Here is a 20,772-nt window from a genome sequence, read left to right as displayed (position 1 = left end):
ATATACCCATCCAATTTTACTTTAAATCACAATACCGAACCTGCCTCTACCACTTCTACTTCTATCCATTGAAAATTTGAAGCAAATAAACAAAAGTGAAACATATGTCTGTCTGCATAAAAACAGGAAGATAGAAATCAGTCATTAATGCACGGGACCAAAAGTTGACAGAGGAAGCCTGAGCAACGTTGGCAGAGGGACTTTTCTACACATTTCACAAAGAGCAGTCTGGTTCTCACAGCTAAACTTTTCATTTGCAGGAAGCAAATAGATTTTGAGAAGTTGTTCAATATGAGGATGTATTTAACCACATTAATAGTAGTAGAGGGGAATTTGTTGGATCTCTGTTCAAATAGAAGTGAAGTGCATTCACATCATATTGAAATGGATTGGAGGTGCAGAAGGATTGGATCAGTGATGTTATAGATGAAAGTGGGAAAAGACAAGAAGAAGGGAGAAAGAATAATGTCAAGGCTGGATTTTGGTTGGAGGAAAACATCAAGTTCTAGTTTATTGTCATCTCGCTGTACATATATACAACCAAATGAAACAATGTTCCTCTGGACCACAGTGCAACCACAAAACAAGAATCACACAGCACATTAAGGAAAATATTACTACAAATAAGTTATTAAAATAGAATTCAAAATGCATGTACTGCATTAAACAGTAAAAACAATTCACTGTCCTAGTGACGAGGCCTCGGTGGTTGCAGGTTTTCATTAGTCTCACAGCCTGAGGGAAACAGCTGTTAACCAGTCTGGCAGTCCTAGTCCTGATGATCCTGTATATTCTCCCTGACAACAGTGGGTCAAAAAATTGCAGGTAGGATGGTTGGATTCTCAACAATACTTCGGTCTTTGTCTAAACACTTCAGGTAAATGTCGCAATTGTGAGGAGGGAAACCCAGATGATCCTCTGGCGGGATTGTGCAATGTAATGCCTTGCAGCTTCTGTACCACACAATGATACAGCCAGAAAGGGGACTCCCAATGATGTTCCTGTAGAAAGTTGTTAGAATGGGAGTAGGGAGCCTTGCATACCTCATTCTTCTCAAGAGTATAGCTGCCTCTGTGCCTTCTTGACTGGTGAGGATGTATTGTGGGCCTAGGTTAGATCATCCATTGTGTGGGCACCAAGGAACACTCTCCCCATGGGAGACCATTGGTGTGCAATGGAGAGTGTTTGACCTGTGACTACTTGTGCCTTCATCTCTTTTGCCTTGTCAATGTTGAGACCCAGGTTTTTGTTCTCGCACCATTTGACAAGCCTCTTTATTTTCTTTTTGTATGCTGATAAGATCATTAGGGAACTTGATGATGCTGTTTGACCTAGATCTGGCAGTGCAGTCATGAGTCAGTAGTGTGAATAGCAGTGGCAGAACACACACTCCTGGGGTCACTGGTGTTCATTGTGATGGAGCTTGAGATGTTGCTGCCAACTCAAACTGATTCGGGTCTTTCCATCAAGAAGTCCAAGATCCAGTTACAGTTCTCCATGTACCTGTCCAAGAGTCTCTTAAAATACCCTATCGTATCCGCCTCCACCACCATTGCTGGCAGCCCATTCCACACACTCACCAGTCTCTGCGTAAAATACTTATCCATGACATCTCCTCTGTACCTACTTCCAAGCAACTTAAAACTGTGCCCTCGCGTGCTTGCCATTTCAGCCCTGGGGAAAAAGCCTCTGACTATCCACACAATCAATGCCTCTCATCATCTTACACACCTCTAGAAGGTCACCACTCATCCTCTGTTGCTCCAAGAAGAAAAGACCAAGTTCACGCAACCTATTCTCATAAGGCATGCTCCCCAATCCAGGCAACATCCTTGTAAATCTACAGATTCTGGCATTGTACCAGATGAGTGGAAAATTGCACATGTTACTCTGCTATTTAAGAAGGGTGGGAGGCAGCAGAAAGGAAACTATAGACATGTTAGCCTGACATCAGTGGTCGGGAAGTTGTTAGAATTGATTGTTAAGGATGAGATTACAGAGTACCTGGAAGCACATGACAAGATAGGCCAAAGCCAGCATAGTTTCCGGAAAGGAAAATCCTGTCTGACTAACTTACTGTGATTTTTTGAGGAAATTACAAGCAGGGTAGACAAAAGAGATGCAGTAGACGTGGTGTACTTGGATTTTCAGAGGGCCTGGCAAGGGCGAGGACAAGGTGTCGCACATGAGGCAGCTTAGCAAGATAAGAGCCCATGGAATTACAGGGAAGTTACTAGCATGGGTGGAGCATCGGCACAGAGTTTTATAAAAGGATTCTATTCTGGCTAGCTACCAATTACCAGCAGAGTTCCACAGAGGTCGGTGTTGGGACTGCTGCTTTTTACGATATATGTCAATGATTTGGACTATGGTATTAATGGATTTGTGGCTAAATTTTTTGATGCTACAAAGATAGGTGGAGGAGTGGGTTTAAGGGTTTAAGCAGAGTTTAAGGTTGGCATAACATTGTGGGCCGAAGGACCTGTACTGTGCTGTACTATTCCATGTTCTATGTTCTATTCTCATAAGGCATGTTCCCCAATCCAGGCAACATCCTTGTAAATCTCCTCTGCACCCTCCCTATGGTTTCCATTCTGTAGTGAGGTGACCAGAACTGAGCACAGTACTCCAAGTGGGCTCTGACCAGGGTCCTATATAGCTGCAACATTACCTCTTGGCTCCTAAATTCAATTCCACGATTGATGAAGGCCAATACACCACATGCCTTCTTTACCACACAGTCAACCTGCACAGCTGCTTTGAGCGTCTTATGATCCCAAGATCCCTCTGATCCTCCACACTGCCAAGAGTCTTACCATTAATACTATATTCTGCCATCATATTTGACCTACCAAAATGAACCACTTCACACTTATCTGGGTTGAACTCGATCTGTCACTTCTCAGCACAGTTTTGCATCCTATCAATGTCCCACTGTAACCTCTGACATCCCTCCATACTATCTACAACACCTCCAAGTTTTTTGTCATCAGCAAACTTACTAACCCATCCCTCCACTTCCTCATCCAGGTCATTTATAAAAATCATGAAGGGTCCAAGAACAGATCCCTGAGGCACACCACTGGTGACCAACCTCCATGCAGAATATGACCTGTCTACAACCACTCTTTGCCTTCTGTGGGCAAGCTAGTTCTGGATCCACAAAGAAATGTCCCCTTGGATCCCATGCTTCCTTCCTTTCTCAATAAGCCTTGCATGGGGTACCTTATGCTTTCTTTCCTTCTGAACCAGATTTTCAACAACTTTTGTACACCATGGTTCCTGTATCCTACCATCCGTTCCGTGTCTCATTGGAACGTACCTTTGCAGATGCCAAGTAAATATCCCCTGACCATTTGCCATATTTCTGCCATACATTACCCTGAGAACATCTGTTCTCAATTTATGCTTCCAAGTTCCTGCCTGATAGCTTCATATTTCCCCTTACTCCAATCACTTTCCTAACTTGTCTCTCCAATGCTATGGTAAAGGAGATAGAACTGTGATCACTATCTCCAAAATGCACTCCCACTGAGAGACCTAACACCTGACCAGGTTCATTTCCCAATACCAGATCAAGTACAGCCTCTCCTCTTGAAGGTTTATCTACATATTGTGTCAGGAAACCTACCTGAACACATTTAACAAACTCCACCCCATCTAAACCCCTTGCTCTAGGGAGATGCCAATCGATAATTGGGAAATTAAAATCTCCCACCACCACAACCTTGTTATTATTGCACCTTTCCAGAATTTGTTTCCCTATCTGCTCCTCGATGTCCCTGTTACTATTGGGTGGGTTGTACAAAACACCCAGTGGAGTTATTGACCCCTTCCTGTTCCTGTCTTCCACCCACAGAGACTCAGTAAACAATCCCTCCATGACTTCCTCCTGTTCTGCAGTTTTGACACTATCTCTGATCTGCGGTGCCATGCCCCCATCTCTTTTGCCTCCTGCCCTGTCCTTTGAAACATCTAAAGCCTGGCACTCTAAGTAACCATTCCTGCCCCTGAGCCATCCAAATCTTTGTAACAGCACATCATAGCTCCAAGTACTGATCCACACTCTAAGCTCATCTGCTTTGTTCATGATGCTTCTGGCATTAAAATAGACACATCTCAAACCAAGGGATCTGAGCACATCCCTTGTCTATCACCTGCCTATTCTCCTTGCAGCATCTCTAAGCTTTCTCTATTTGTGAGCCTTCCTCCGTCTCTTCAGTCCAGTTCCCACCCCCAGCAATTCTAGTTTAAACTCTCCCCAATAGTGTTAGCAAACCTCCCCACCAGAATATTGGTCCCCCTCAGACTCAAGTGCGACCCATCCTTTTTGTACAGGTTATGCCTGCCCCAAAAGAGGTCCCAATAATCCATAAATCTGAATCCCTGACCCTTGCTCCAATCCCTCAGCCACACATTTATCCTCCACCTCACTCTATTCCTATACTCACTATTGCATGGCACAAGCAGTAATCCCGAGATTACTACCTTTGAGGTCCTGCTTCTCAACTTCTTTCCTAACTGCCTTTAGTCCTTTTTCAGGACCTCCTCCCTTTTCCTCCCTATGTTGTTGGTACCAATATGTACCATGACCTCAGGCTGTTCACCTTCCCACTTCAGGATATTGTGGACGTCCCGGACCCTAGAAAACTGCCATGCATGTTTCTTTCCTGCATCCACAGAATCACTTGTCTGACCCCCTAACTATAGGGCCCCCATTACTGCTACCTTCTTCCTTTCCCTACCCTTCTGAACCATAGGGCCAGACTCTGTGCCAGAGAAGTGGCCACTGTTGCTTCCCCCATGTAGGTTGTTCCTCCCTACAGTACTCAAACAGGAGTACTTATTGTTAAGGGGAACAGCCACAGGTGTACTCTCTAGTATCTGACTCTTGCCCTTCCCTCTCTTGACTGTTACCCACTTATCTGTCTCTTAAGGCCCCAGAGTGATTACTTGCCTGTAACTCCTCTCTATCACTTCTTCACTTTCCCTGACCAGATGAAAGTCATTGAGCTGCATCTCCAGTCCCCTAACCCAGTCCCTAAGGAGCTGCAGCTCGACGCACATGGCACAGATGTGTCCGTCTGAGAGGCTAGGAGTCTCCTGGACTTCCCACATCTGACACTCAGTGCAGAACACTGGCCTCACAGACACACTTCCTGTTTCTATTCTTCACAAATAACCTGCCTCTCCTTGACCCATTATCACTGAAGCCCCATTGAGCCAAAGCCCTCATACTCTGTTACCCACTCCTCTGACACCTGCTCTATAAATCTGTCTCCTTTTAAATTCTTGTCCTGGTCTAACTCACTGACATCCATGTGCTTATGTAGTCATCCCTCATACCACTGTAATTTCCTTTACTCCACTGAAATACTGCTATGTCAGACTTTACATTCTACCTGTCAAGTTTCAAGTTGAACTCAATCATATTGTGATCACTGATCCTAAGGGTTTCTTTACCATTAGCTCTCTATTCACCTCTAGTTCATTACATAAAACCCAGTCCAGTATAGCTGATCTCTTAGTAGGTTTAATAACAAACTGCTCTAAAAAGCCATCTCATAGGCATTCAACAAACTCACTCTCTTGAGATCCATTTCCATCCTGATTTGCCCAATCGACCTACATGTTGAAGTCTTCCATGACTATCATAACATTGCCCTTTTGATAGGGCTTTTCTATTTGCTGGTTTAACATATCATTCACTGTTGGGAGGCCTGCATATAAACACCATCATTTTACCCTTGCAGTTTCTTAACTCAACCCACAAGGATTCAACATCTTTCTACTGATTTGCTGCCATTCTTTACCAGCAGAACCACACCACCCCCTCAGCCTACCTTCCTATCCCTCTGATACAACTGTTCCATGACTCTATGGAACCTCTGCCAACGAACACACTCCTGACAATTAACACCTCACAGTGCAGTAAGATCTGGTTTCATATTCACATTGTGTAAAGTTAACAAACAGAAAAAAAACCTCAAAGGGCCAAAACCTCAGGCCGCCCAAAAAGCAGAGAGAAACAAAGTAATATCAAAACAGGAAATGAACTAAGTGAAGCCTCCTACAAATCACTTGTCCTGTTGACTCCTTTAACAGACTAATTGCGAAAAAAATTCTTTAACCTCCATTTTTATTTAACACCAACAAAGGCACTGAATATTACCTCACAACACTCTCTCAGCCTGAGGTCCTTCTTCAAGTCCTTCTCAATTTCAACCTCCATCAATGGTCTATATAAGCCCATAAGACATAGAGGCAGATTTAGGCCATTTGGCCCATTGAGTCTGCTCTGGCATTCAAACATGGCAAATCCCTTTTTCTGTCCCTCCTCAGTCCCATTCCCCAGGCTTCTCCCCCTAACTTTTGATCCCATGGCCAATCAAGAACCTATCTACCTCTGCCTTAGTTGTACCCAACGACCTTCCTACGCAACTGCTTGTGGTAACAAATACCGCATTTCTACCACCCTCTAGCTAAAGAATATCTGTATTAAATGAACAACTAAAAAGGCAATACAGGGAGAAAAAATGAGGTACGAATGCAAGCTAGCCAGGAATATAAAGGAGGTTAGCAAAAGCTTTTTTAGGTATGTGAAGAGAAAGAAGGTAGTTAAGAACAATTTTGGGCCCTTGAAGAATGAATTGGGTGAAATTGTTATGGGAAACAGAGAAATGGCAGAAGAATTTAATAAGTACTTTAGATCTGTCTTCACTAGGGAAGACACAAGCAATCTCCCAGATATATGGATGGGCCAAGGACATAGGGTAACAGAGGAAATGAAACAGATTGACATTCGGAAGGAAACGGTGATGAGTAGACTGATGGGACTGAAGACTAACAAATCCCCAGGTCCAGATGGTCTGCATTCAAGGGTACTAAAGGAGGTGGCTCTGGAAATTGCGGATGCATTGGTAATCATTTTCCAATGTTCCTTAGATTCAGGATCAGTTCCTGATGATTGGAGAATGGCTAATGTTATCCCATTTTTTAAGAAAGGAGGGAGAGAGAAAACAGAGAACTATCGTCCTGTCAGCCTAACATCAGTAGTGGGGAAGATGCTAGAGTCCATTATTAAAGATGAAATAGTGGCATATCTAGATAGCAGTGATAGGATTGGGCCGAGCCAGCATGGATTTACCAAGGGCAAATCATGCTTGACTAATCTATTGGAGCTTTTCGAGGATGTAACCAGGAAGTTGGACAAGGGAGATCCACTGGATGTAGTGTACCTCAATTTTCAGAAGGCATTTGATAAGGTCCCACATAGGAGATTGGTGGGTAAAATCAGAGCTCATGGCATTGGGGGGAAGATATTGACATGGATAGAAAACTGGTTGGCAGATAGAAAGCAAAGGGTAACGGTGAATGGGTGTTTCTCGGAATGGCAGGTGGTGACTAGTGGGGTGCCACAGGGCTTGGTATTGGGACCACAGCTGTTTACGATTTACATCAACGATTTAGATGAAGGCATTGAGAATAACATCAGCAAGTTTGCTGATGATACTAAGCTGGGTGGCAGTGTGACATGTGATGAGGATGTTAGGAGAATTCAGGGTGACTTGGATAGGCTGAGTGAGTGGGCAGATACTTGGCAGATGACGTTTAATGTGAATAAGTGTGAGGTTATCCACTTTGGGAGCAAGAACAGGAAGGCAGATTATTATCTGAACGGTGTAGTTAGGTAAGGGAGAAATACAAAGGGATCTAGGAGTCCTTGTTCATCAGTCATTGAAGGTGAATGAGCAAGTGCAGCAGGCAGTGAAGAAGGCTAATGGAATGTTGGCCTTTATTACAAAGGGAATTGAGTACAAGAGCAAGGAAATCCTTTTGCATTTGTACAGGACCCTGGTGAGACCCTGTATTGTGTACAGTTTTGGTCTCCAGGGTTAAGGAAGGACATCCTGGCTGTAGAGGAAGTGCAGTGTAGATTCACAAGGTTAATTCCTGGGATGTCCGGACTGTCTTACGCAGAGAGGTTAGAGAGACTGGGCTTGTACATGCTGGAATTAAGGAGATTGAGAGGGGATCTGATTGCAACATATAAGATTATTAAGGGATTGGACAAGATAGAGGCAGGAAATATGTTCCAGATGCTGGGAGAGTCCAGTACCAGAGGGCATGGTTTAAGAATAAGGGGTAGGTCATTTAGGACAGAGTTAAGGAAAAACTTCTTCTCCCAGAGAGTTGTGGGGGTGTGGAATGCACTGCCTCAGAAGGCAGTGGAGGCCAATTCTCTGGATGCTTTCAAGAAGGAGATAGATAGGTATCTTATGGATAGGGGAATCAAGGGATATGGAGACAAGGCAGGAACCGGTTATTGATAGTAGATGATCAGCCATGATCTCAGAATGGCGGTGCAGGCTCGAAGGGCCGAATGGTCTACTTCTGCACCTATTGTCTATTGTCTATTGACTCCCTCTTGTCCTAGAATCCCCCAACATGGGAAATATCCTTTCTACATCTACTCTGTTTAGGCCTTTCAAGATTCGAAAGGTTTCATTGAGATTCCCACCCCACCCCCCACCATCCTTCCGAATTCTGGTGAGTATAGGCCCAGAGTCATCAAGTGTTCCTCATATGATGTCTTTTATTCCTGGAGTCATCCTCGTGAACTTCCCCTGAACGCTCTCCAATGCCAGCACATATTCTCTTAGATGAGGATCTCAAAACTGTTCACAATACTCAAGGTGAGGCCTCACCAGTGCCTTATTAAGCCTCAATATCACATCCCTGCTCTTGTATTCTAGACCTCTTAAAATGAATGCCAACTTTGCATTTGCCTTCCTCACCACCAACTCAACCTGCAAGTTAACCTTTAGGGTGTTCTGCCCAAGGACTCCCAAGTCGATTTGCATCCCAGATTTTTGGAATTTCTCCATGTTTAGAAAATAGTCTGCTCATTTATTTCTACTACCAAAGTGCATGATCATGCATTTTCCAACATTGTATTTCATTTGCCATTTTCTTGCTCATTCTTGCTCAGTGCCAGATGTGGGGGGTCCTGGAGTCTCCCAGCATCCCGGATGATCATATCTGCACCAGGTGTGTCGAGCTGCAGCTCCTGAAAGACTGAGTTAGGGAACTGGAGCTGCAGCTCAATGACCTTCATCTGGTCAGGGAGACTGAGGAGGTGATAGAGAGGAGTTACAGGCAGGTGGTCACACAGGGGCCACGGGGGACAGACAAGTGGGTCACAGTCAGGAGAAGGAAGGGGAAGAGTCAGGTACTAGAGAGTACCCCTATGGCTGTACCCCTTGACAATAAGTACTCCTGTTTGAGTACTGTTGGTGGGGACAGCCTACCTGGGGAAAGCGGTCACTGCTCTCCCCAGACAAGGAGTCTGGCCCTGTGGCTCAGAAGGGAAGAGGAAGGCAGTAGTGATAGGGGAGTCTATAGTTAGGGGGTCAGACAGGCAATTCTGTGGATGCAGGAAAGAAACTCAGATGGTAGTTTGCATCCAAGGTGCCAGGGTCCGGGATGTTTAGGATTGCACCTAAGGTATCCTACAGTGGGAGGGAGAACAGCCAGAGGTCGTGGTACATATTGGTACCAATGACATAGGTTGGAGAAGGGAAGAGATCCTGAAAATGTCATGGTGCAGTCCGTGAAATCCGCGTTCCAGTTCACGGTCCGGTCCATGGACTCCAGACTCCGGATCTTCTGGCTGTCCCTTGTTTCATTTGGGCTTAATCATAAGCACCTGATTCTCATCTTGGAGCTGGGAATATAAGTTGCCCTGGGTTCAAGTGTTGGGGCTGGTTTGTCTTGTCAGTATCCTGTCCTTGCCTTTGTGAGGTAAGTCAGGCTGTCTTTGCTGTTACCCTGCGGTTGGATCTGTCCCTCCCTGTCCTTGCCACCATTGGGTAAGACAGGCTGTCTTTGCTGTTACCCTGAGGCTGGACTGCTCCCTTCCTGTCCCCTTCTTTCTGCATCCTTGCCTGTATCACCGTCAAGTTCAGCTGCTGGAGTGAGATCAGAGCCTTGCCATAACAGAAGGAACTATCTATTGTTTAGCTTGGAACTGTCTCTTTGTGTCCCTGTGTTTAGTGTCTGTGTTTGAATACCGGCCCTATGCCCTGTCCCCAAGGTGGGGTCCTGACTCTGTGTAAAGCCCCGGCCTGACATCCGGTTCCCAAGGAGGGGTCCTGGCTCTGTGTTCTGTGTTTCTGTGCTCCAGTCCAAGGCTCGGAGGTTTCCAGTCCATGCCCTGGTCTCGGAGGAGGTTTCCAGTCCGTGCCCTGGTCTCGGAGGAGGTTCATGTCCTCGTCCAGCTCTGGAGTCCCGTGTCCTGCCCCCACATCCAGTCTGAGCCTGAGTCAAGACCCAGGTTCCAGGTCCCTGTCCAGTCTCTGGTTCAGAGTCCTGTCCAGTCTCCTAGTTCCCTGTTCCTAGTTCCTCGTTCAGGTCCCACTTTCCTAGTCTAGTCCTAGCCTAGGCCCTGTATCCTAGTCTCGTACAGTGCCTGTGTCTTGTTCAGCATTGTTTCTCCCCCACTTCCCTTGCTTTCTGACACACCTGGTCCTTTCTCTAGTACTTCAGTGTCTGTGTCTTGCATTTGGGTCCGTTCCCAACGCCCACCTTATGACAGAAGGAGTTACAGGGAGTTAGGAAGGAAGTTGAGAAACAGGACCGCAAAGGTTGTAATCTTGGGATTACTGCCTGTGCCACACGACAGTGAGAATAGGAATAGGATATGGTGGAGGATAAATGTGTGGCTGAGGAATTGGAGCAGGGGGCAGAGTTTCAGATTTCTGGATGATTGGGTCCTCTTTTGGGGCAGTTGTGTCCTGTACAAAAAGAACAGGTAGCACTTGGATCCCAGGGGGACCAATATCCTGGCCAGGGAGGTTTGCTGAGGCTACTGGGGAGAGTTTAAACTAGAATTGTTGGGGGGTGGGAACCGAACTGAAGAGACTGGGGAAGAGGAGGTTGGCTCACAAATAGAGAAAGCTTGTAGACAGTGCGAGAGGGAGGATAGGCAGATGATAGAGAAGGGATGCATTCGCACCGAAGGCTTGGGTGCATCTATTTTGATGCAAGCAGTGTTGTGAACAAACCAGATGAGCTTAGAGCATGAATCAGTACTTGGAGATATGATGTGGTGGCCATTACAGAGACTTGGATGACTCAGGGACAGGATTGGTTACTTCAAAACCCAGGTTTTAGATGTTTCAGAAAGGACAGGGAAGAAGGCAAAAGAGGTGGGGGCGTGGCAGTGTTGATCAGAGATAGTGTCACGGCTGCAGAAAATGTGGATGCCATGGAGGGGTTGTCTACGGAATCTCTGTAGCTGGGGGTTAGGAACAGGAAGGGGTCAATAACTTTACTGGGTGTTTTTATAGGCCGCCCAATAGTAACAAGGCATTCAAGGAGCAGATAGGGAAACAGATCCTGGAATGGTGTAATAATAACAGATTTGTTGTGATGGGAGATTTAATTTCACAAATATCGACTGGCATCTCCCTAGAGAGAGGGGTTTAGATGGGGTGGAGTTTGTTAGGTGTATTCAGGAAGGTTTCTTGATACAGTATATAGCCTACAAGAGGAGAGGCTGTACTTGATTTGGTATTGGTAAATGAACCTGTTCAGGTATCAGATCTCTCAGTGGGAGAGCATTTTGGAGATAGTGATCATAATTCTATCTCCTTTACAAAAGCATTGGAGAGAGATGGGAACAGACAAGTTAGGGAAATGTTTCATTGGAGTAAGGGGAATTATGAGGCTATCAGGCAGGAAATTGCAGAATTAAATTGCAAACAGATGTTCTTTGGGACAAGTACGGAAGAAATGTGGCAAATATTCAGAAGACATTTGTGTAGAGCTCTGTATAGGTATGTTCCAGTGAGACAGGGAAGTTATGGTAGGGTACAGGAAATGTGGTGTACAAAGGCTGTAATAAATCTAGACAAGAGAACCTTACAAAGGTTTAGAGAGCTAGGCAATGTTAGAGATCTAGAAGATTATAAGGCTAATAGGAAGGAGCTTAAGGAAATTAGGAGAGCCAGAAAGGGCCATGAGAGGCCTTGGCAGGCAGAATTAAGGAAAACCCCAAGGCATTCTACAAGTATGTGAAGAGCAAAAGGATAAGACATGAAAGAATAGGACCTATCAAGTGTGACAGTGGGAAAGTGTGTATGGAACTGCAGGAAATAGCAGAGGTATTTAATGAATACTTCAGTATTCACTATGAAAAAGGATCTTGGTGATTGTAGTGATGACTTGCAGCAGACTGAAAAGCTTGAGCATGTAGATATTAAGAAAGAGGATGTGCTGGAGCTTTTGGAAAGCATCAAGTTGGATAAGTCGCCGTGACCGGGTGAGATGTACCCCAGGCTACTGTAGGAGGCGAGGGAGGAGATTGCTCAGCTTCTGGCGATGATCTTTGCATCATCAATGGGGACGGGAGAGGTTCTGGAGGATTGGAGGGTTGCGGATGTTCCTTTATTCAAAAAAGGGAAAAAAAGATAGCTCAAGAAATTATAGACCAGTGAGTCTTACCTCAGTGGTCGGTAAGTTGATGGAAAAGATCCTGAAAGGCAAGATTTATGAACATTTGGAGAGATATAATATGATTAGGAGTAGTCAGCATGGCTTTGTCAAGGGCAGGTCATACCTTACGATCCTGATTGAAGATTTTGAGGATGTGACTAAACACATTGATGAAGGAAGAGCAGTAGATGTAGTGTATTTGGATTTCAGCAAGGCATTTGATAAGGTACCCCATTCAAGGCTTACTGAGAAAGTAAGGAGGCATGGGATGCAAGGGGACATTGCTTTGTGGATCCAGAACTGGCTTGCCCACAGAAGGCAAAGAGTGGTTGTAGACGGGTCGTATTCTGCATGGAGGTTTGTCACCAGTGGTGTGCCTCAGGGATCTGTTCTTGGACCCTTCATGATTTTTATAAGTGACCTGGATGAGGAAGTGGAGGGATGGGTTAGTAAGTTTGCTGATGACAAAAAACTTGGAGGTGTTGTAGATAGTATGGGGGGATGTCAGAGGTTACAGTGGGACATTGATAGGATGCAAAACTGTGCTGAGAAGTGACAGATCGAGTTCAACCCAGATAAGTGTGAAGTGGTTCATTTTGGTAGGTCAAACATGATAGAATATAGTATTAATGGTAAGACTCTTGGCAGTGTGGAGGATCAGAGGGATCTTGGGTTTATAAGACGCTCAAAACAGCTGTGCAGGTTGACTGTGTGGTAAAGAAGGCATGTGGTGTATTGGTCTTCATCAATCGTGGAATTGAATTTAGGAGCCAAGAGGTAATGTTGCAGCTATATAGGACCCTGGTCAGAGCCCACTTGAAGTACTGTGCTCAGTTCTGGTCACCTCACTACAGAAAGGATGTGGAAGCCATAGGGAGGGTGCAGAGGAGATTTACAAGGATGTTGCCTGGATTGGGGAACATGCCTTATGAGAATAGAACATAGAACATGGAATAGTACAGCACAGTACAGGTCCTTCGGCCCACTATGTTGTGCCAACCCTTAAACTCTGCCTTCCATATAACCCCCACCTTAAATTCCTCCATATACCTGTCTAGTAGTCTCTTAAATTTCACTAGTGTATCTGCCTCCAGCACTGACTCAGTCAGTGCATTCCATGCACCAACCACTCTGAGTGAAAAACCTTCCTCTAATGTCCCCTTTGAACTTTGCATCCTTTACCTTAAAGCCATGTCCTCTTGTATTGAGCAGTGGTGCCCTGGGGAAGAGTAACTGGATGTCCACTATCTATTGCTCTTAATATCTTGTATACCTCTATCATGTCTCCTCTCATCCTCCCTCAGAGGGTGGTGGGTAAATTGTCCTCATTAGGACTCAGCTCCCCTCTCTGTAACTGGATCTTGGACTTCTTGATGGAAAGACCCGAATCAGTTTGAGTTGGCAGCAACATCTCAAGCTCCATCACAATGAACACCAGTGACCCCAGGAGTGTGTGTTCTGCCACTGCTATTCACACTACTGACTCATGACTGCACTGCCAGATCTAGGTCAAACAGCATCATCAAGTCCCCTAATGATCTTATCAGCATACAAAAAGAAAATAAAGAGGCTTGTCAAATGGTGCGAGAACAAAAACCTGGGTCTCAACATTGACAAGGCAAAAGAGATGAAGGCACAAGTAGTCACAGGTCAAACACTCTCCATTGCACACCAATGGTCTCCCATGGGGAGAGTGTTCCTTGGTGCCCACACAATGGATGATCTAACCTAGGCCCACAATACATCCTCACCAGTCAAGAAGGCACAGAGGCAGCTATACTCTTGAGAAGAATGAGGTATGCAAGGCTCCCTACTCCCATTCTAACAACTTTCTACAGGAACATCATTGGGAGTCCCCTTTCTGGCTGTATCATTGTGTGGTACAGAAGCTGCAAGGCATTACATTGCACAATCCCGCCAGAGGATCATCTGGGTTTCCCTCCTCACAATTGCGACATTTACCTGAAGTGTTTAGACAAAGACCGAAGTATTGTTGAGAATCCAACCATCCTACCTGCAATTTTTTGACCCACTGTTGTCAGGGAGAATATACAGGATCATCAGGACTAGGACTGCCAGACTGGTTAACAGCTGTTTCCCTCAGGCTGTGAGACTAATGAAAACCTGCAACCACCGAGGCCTCGTCACTAGGACAGTGAATTGTTTTTACTGTTTAATGCAGTACATGCATTTTGAATTCTATTTTAATAACTTATTTGTAGTAATATTTTCCTTAATGTGCTGTGTGATTCTTGTTTTGTGGTTGCACTGTGGTCCAGAGGAACATTGTTTCATTTGGTTGTATATATGTACAGCGAGATGACAATAAACTAGAACTTGATGTTTTCCTCCAACCAAAATCCAGCCTTGACATTATTCTTTCTCCCTTCTTCTTGTCTTTTCCCACTTTCATCTATAACATCACTGATCCAATCCTTCTGCACCTCCAATCCATTTCAATATGATGTGAATGCACTTCACTTCTATTTGAACAGAGATCCAACAAATTCCCCTCTACTACTATTAATGTGGTTAAATACATCCTCATATTGAACAACTTCTCAAAATCTATTTGCTTCCTGCAAATGAAAAGTTTAGCTGTGAGAACCAGACTGCTCTTTGTGAAATGTGTAGAAAAGTCCCCCTGCCAACGTTGCTCAGGCTTCCTCTGTCAACTTTTGGTCCCGTGCATTAATGACTGATTTCTATCTTCCTGTTTTTATGCAGACAGACATATGTTTCACTTTTGTTTATTTGCTTCAAATTTTCAATGGATAGAAGTAGAAGTGGTAGAGGCAGGTTCGGTATTGTGATTTAAAGTAAAATTGGATGGGTATATGGACATGAAAGGAATGGAGGGTTATGGGCTGAGTGAGGGCCACTGGGACTAGGTGAGTGTAAGCATCAGCACGGACTAGAAGAGCCAAGATGGCCTGTATCTGTGCTGTAATTGTTATATGGTTATATGGATCCCACTTTGATGTGTAAGACCATGAAAAATAGGAGCAGATGGTGGCCTTTCTGGCCATTGACCAGAATGTTACCAGGACTTGAGAGCCTGTTGTTTGGAGAAGTTGGGCAAGCTGGAACTTTATTCCTTGAAATGTACGAGACTGACGGATGAATCTATAGAGATAAGTATAAAATCATGAAGGCAAAATAAGTGAAATTGTGGCCATTTAATCCAACCTCAGTGGTTACAGAAGTGTTGGAGTCTATTATTAAGGATGAGGTTTTGAGGTTCTTGGAGGGTGGACAAAGGAAAGGATGTCATTTACTTGGATTTTCAGAAAGCATTGATAAGGTGCCACAAATGAGCTGCTTAACAAGATAAAATCCTATGATGTTACAGGGAAAATACTGGCTTGGATAGCGAAATGGCTGACAAGCAGGAGGCAATGAGTGGGAATAAAAGGATTGGTAGGCTGCTGGTGAATAGTAGTGTTCCTCAGGGATCAGTATTAGGACAACTGCCTTTTACATTATTTGTAAATAATTTAGATAATGGAATTAATAGATTTGTGGCAAAGTTTGCACATGATATAAAGATAGGTAGAGGGGTAGGTAGTGCTGAGGAAGCAATGACTTAGCAGGACTTGGACAAATTGGAAGAATGGACAAAAAATTGGCAGATGGAATACAATGTTGGGAAATGTATGATAATGCATTTTGGCAAAGGGAACAATAGTGCGGACTATTATCTAAATGGGGAGAAGGTTCAAACATCAGAGGTGCAGAGGGACTGAGGAGTCCTTGTGCAAGATCCCCAGAAGGTTAATTTACAGGTTGAGCTTGTGATAAAGAAGGCAAATACAATATTGGCATTTATTTCAAGGGGAAGTAGAATAAGACCATAAGACCGCAAGCTTTAGGAGCAGAGGTAGGCCATTTGGCCCATTGAATATGCTCCGCCATTCAATCATGGGCTGATCTAATTCTTCCAGTCATCCACAATCCCCTGTCTGCACCCCATACCTTTTGATGCCCTGGCTAATCAAGAACCTATCTATCTCTGCCTTAAATACACCCAATGACTTGGCGTCAACAGCCTCCCAGGACAATACAGCCCAAGAGCTGCCAAACATTCCTCATACAATAACCCTTTCATTCTTGAAATCATTCTTATGGATCTTCTCTGAACCCTCTCCAATGTCAGTATATCCTTTCTGAAATAAGGAGCCCAAAACTGCACACAATACTCCAAGTGTGGTCTTATGAGTGCGGCTGTAGAGCTTCAACATCACATCCCTGCTTTTATATTCTGTACCTCTAGAAATGAATGCCAACATTGCATTCACCTTCTTCACAACCGACTCAACCTGGAGGCTAACCTTTAGAGTATCTTATATAAGGACTCCCAAGTCCCTTTGCATCTCTGCACTTTGAATTCTCTCCCTATCTAAATAATAGTCTGCCCATTTAGTTCTTTCACCAAAGTGCATGACCAGACACTTTCCAATGTTGTATTTCATTTGCCACTTCTTTGCCCATTCCCCTAAACTATCTAAGCCTCTCTGCAGGCTCTCTATTTCTTCAACACTACCCACTCCTCCACCTACCTTTGTATCATCAAAAAATTTAGCCACAAATCCATTAATACCATAGTCCAAATCATTGACATATATCGTAAAAAGCAGCAGTCCCAACACCGACCTCTGTGGAACTCTGCTGGTAATTGGTAGCTAGCCAGAATAGAATCCTTTTATAAAACTCTGTGCCGATGCTCCACCCATGCTAGTAACTTCCCTGTAATTCCATGGGCTCTTATCTTGCTAAGCTGCCTCATGTGCGACACCTTGTCCTCGCCCTTGCCAGGCCCTCTGAAAATCCAAGTACACCACGTCTAATGCATCTCTTTTGTCTACCCTGCTTGTAATTTCCTCAAAAAATCACAGTAAGTTAGTCAGACAGGATTTTCCTTTCCGGAAACTATGCTGGCTTTGGCCTATCTTGTCATGTGCTTCCAGGTACTCTGTAATCTCATCCTTAACAATCAATTCCAACAACTTCCCGACCACTGATGTCAGGCTAACATGTCTATAGTTTCCTTTCTGCTGCCTCCCACCCTTCTTAAATAGCAGAGTAACATGTGCAATTTTCCACTCATCTGGTACAATGCCAGAATCTGTAGATTTACAAGGATGTTGCCTGGATTGGGGAGCATGCCTTATGAGAATAGGTTGCGTGAACTTGGTCTTTTCTTCTTGGAGCAACAGAGGATGAGTGGTGACCTTCTAGAGGTGTGTAAGATGATGAGAGGCATTGATTGTGTGGATAGTCAGAGGCTTTTTCCCCAGGGCTGAAATGGCTAGCACGAGAGGGCACAGTTTTAAGTTGCTTGGAAGTAGGTACAGAGGAGATGTCATGGATAAGTATTTTACGCAGAGACCGGTACGGTGGTGGAGGCGGATACAATAGGGTCTTTTAAGAAACTCCTGGACAGGTACATGGAGCTTAGAAAAATAGAGGGCTATGGGTAACCCTAGGTAATTTCTAAGGTAAGGACATGTTCGACACAGCTTTTTGGGCCAAAGGGCCTGTATTTGCTGTAGGTTTTCTATGTTTCTATTATATTTGCCTTCCTCACCACCAACAACCTACAAATTAATTTTAGGGAATCTTGCATCAGGGCAAATGCAATGCATTCATTTCAAGAGGTCTAGAATACAAGATCAGGGATGGGATGTTGAGGCTTTAAGGCACTGGTGAGTCCTCACCTTGAGTATTGTGAACAGTTTTGGTCTCCTCATCTAAGAAAATATGTGCTGGCATTGGTGAGGATCAGGGGAGGTTTATAGGAACAATTCCAGGATTGAAAGAGTTATCATATTAGGAGTAAGATCATAAAACAATAAGGCATAGGAGCAGACTTAGGCCATCTGGCCCATCGAGTCTGCTCCGTCATTCAATCATTGCTGAATACAGGCTCTCCTAACCACAATGTTGTGCCGACCATGTAACCTACTCAAGAGATTGCCTAGAATTTCCCTAGTTCACAGCTATCTTGAAGATTCGTACCGCCAGATCTGGGAACAGCTTCTTTCCAACTGTGATAAGACTGCTGAATGGGTTCTGACCTGGATCTGGGCCGTACCTTCCAAATCTCCGGACCTGACTTGCACTACCTTACTTTCTCTTTTCTATTTTCTAATTATAATTTATAATTTAAATTTTCATTATATTTACTTCAATTTGTACTTCAGGGAGCGCAAAGTGCAGAATCAAATATCGCTGTGATGATTGTACGCTCTATTATGGTGACAATAAAGTATCTATTTGTCTAAGCTCCATGTACTGATCTAAGAGACTCTTAAAATACCCTATTTTATCTGCTTTCACCGCTGCTGCCGGCAGTGCATTCCACGCACCCACTACACTCTGTGTGGAAAAACTTACCTCTGACATCCTCTCGGTACTTATTTCCAAGTACCTTAAAACTATGCCCACTCATGTTAGCCATTTCAGCCCTGGGAAAAAGCCTCTGGCTATCCACATGATCAATGCCCCTCATCTTATACACCTCAATCAGGTCATGTCTCATCCTCTGTCCCTGAATAACACCCAATCCAGAATAGCTAATCCTCTAGTGAGTTTAACGACAAGCTGCTTTAAAAAAATCCATCTCATAGGCATCCTACAAATTCCTCCTCTTGGATTCTGGCATCAAGCTAGTTTTCTAATCTATCGGTGTATTGAAGTCCCCCATGAAACTATTGTAACATTAGCCTTTTTGACATGCATTTTATATCTCCCATTGTAATTTGTAGACCACATCCTTACTACTGTTTGGAGGACTGAATAGCTGATCCCCCTAGAGGGCTCAACCATGAGCTTCTCTAAAAATCCCCCTCCTGGAATCCAGCACCAAGCTGATTTTCCCAATCTAGGTGCATATTAAAATCCCCATGACTATTGTAACATTGCCCTTTTGGCATGCTTTCTCTATCTCCCATTGTAATTTGTGGACCACATCCTTTCTACTGTTTTGGGATCCGTATATAACTCCCATCAGGGTCTTTTTACCCATGCAGTTCCTTAGCTCGATCCACAATGATTCATCACCGTCCAACCCAATGTCACCTTTTTTTAATAATTTGATTTCATTTTTTACCCACGGAGCTCCACCAACCCTTCTGGCTACCTGCCTGTCCTTTTTAAACAATGTGTATCCTGGGATATTAAATTCCCAGCTATAATCTTCTTTCAGCCAAGATTCAGTAATGTGCACAATGTCATACATACCCATGTTTGTCTGTGCTACAAGTTTATCTACTTTACTATGTGTACTGTGTGCATTCAAATATAACACCTTCAGTCCTATATTCATCACTCTTTATGCTTTTGTCCCTCTTTTACAATGCAACATTTGCATCCAACTCATTTATATGAACAGCAAGTAACAAGAATCTAACATCCACCCTTGTGGCACATCTCCAGTAAGCAGCCTCCATTCTGAGAAACAGCCTTTCTCTGTCCAAACAAATACCCTCTCATTGTGCATTGACTCAGATTCAAAATTCTTCTCGGATATGTACAGATCTTCAGCAAAGTCCACTGTCCACTTTACATTAAAAATAACTTGCCCTCCTGCAAGCTAAAAAAATTTCAAAGCCTGCTTACCTGTTAGAAAAATGAGCAACACTGCTGTAACGAACAGCAACCTCATGTTGTGGCTTCCAACAATCTCAATTTGAAATAGCAGTGGGTCAATGTTATCAGGCAGACCTGGGCTGCTCAAAGGAAATCCACAGCTGTGGGCAGCGTGCGGGAGTGTTGCTGTGCACTTTGTTACAGGGCGTGGACAAGCTCAAAGTATGTACTGTCTGGGACCCATATCAGTTCTTTTCTTTCTTTTTGCCTTTCTTATTCTGTTGATAGCATTTCCCATACCTCTTATTCCCTTACTCTCTCTCCAACTCTTCCTTGATACTCCACAATTATACTCACTGTCCCGCTCCATCTAGTCATTTATCATCCCTTATCCAATTACACTCTCTCTCCTGCCCCTCTCTCACTCGTGCTCTCCTCTCTTTCATCAGCCATAATCTTATTGAATAGAACAGCAGGCTTGATGGGACAGATGACCTACTCCTGCTCCTGTATCTTATGTTCTGTCTCTCTATCTCTCACTGTCTCTTTCTCCCTCTCTCCCCATCTTTCACCCTCTTTCCCTCTGTCCCATTCACTCTCTTCCTCTCTCCCTCTCTCACACTCTCTCTCCATTTCTCTCACTGGCTCTCTCTCCCCTTTTCCTCATCCCCTCCCCTCACTCTG

The 20,772-nt window shown here is 44.2% G+C and overlaps 1 protein-coding gene across 1 annotated transcript in view; it reads right to left on the bottom strand.

Annotated features, from left to right (window-relative positions):
- LOC140738117 (hepatic and glial cell adhesion molecule-like) overlaps window positions 1-20,288 on the bottom strand; it is a 72,420-nt gene extending 52,132 nt beyond the window's left edge. Inside the window, exon 1 of the mRNA XM_073065247.1 lies at window positions 20,119-20,288. Within this exon, the coding sequence (XP_072921348.1) occupies window positions 20,119-20,164 (46 nt within the window). The 5' untranslated portion in view covers window positions 20,165-20,288. The remainder of the gene's footprint in view (window positions 1-20,118) is intronic.
- Window positions 20,289-20,772: the final 484 nt, after the last annotated feature.

This window comes from Hemitrygon akajei, chromosome 2 (genome assembly GCF_048418815.1).
Source record: "Hemitrygon akajei chromosome 2, sHemAka1.3, whole genome shotgun sequence".
Lineage (NCBI taxonomy): Eukaryota > Metazoa > Chordata > Chondrichthyes > Myliobatiformes > Dasyatidae > Hemitrygon > Hemitrygon akajei.
This window is presented reverse-complemented; position numbering and strand designations above follow the sequence as displayed.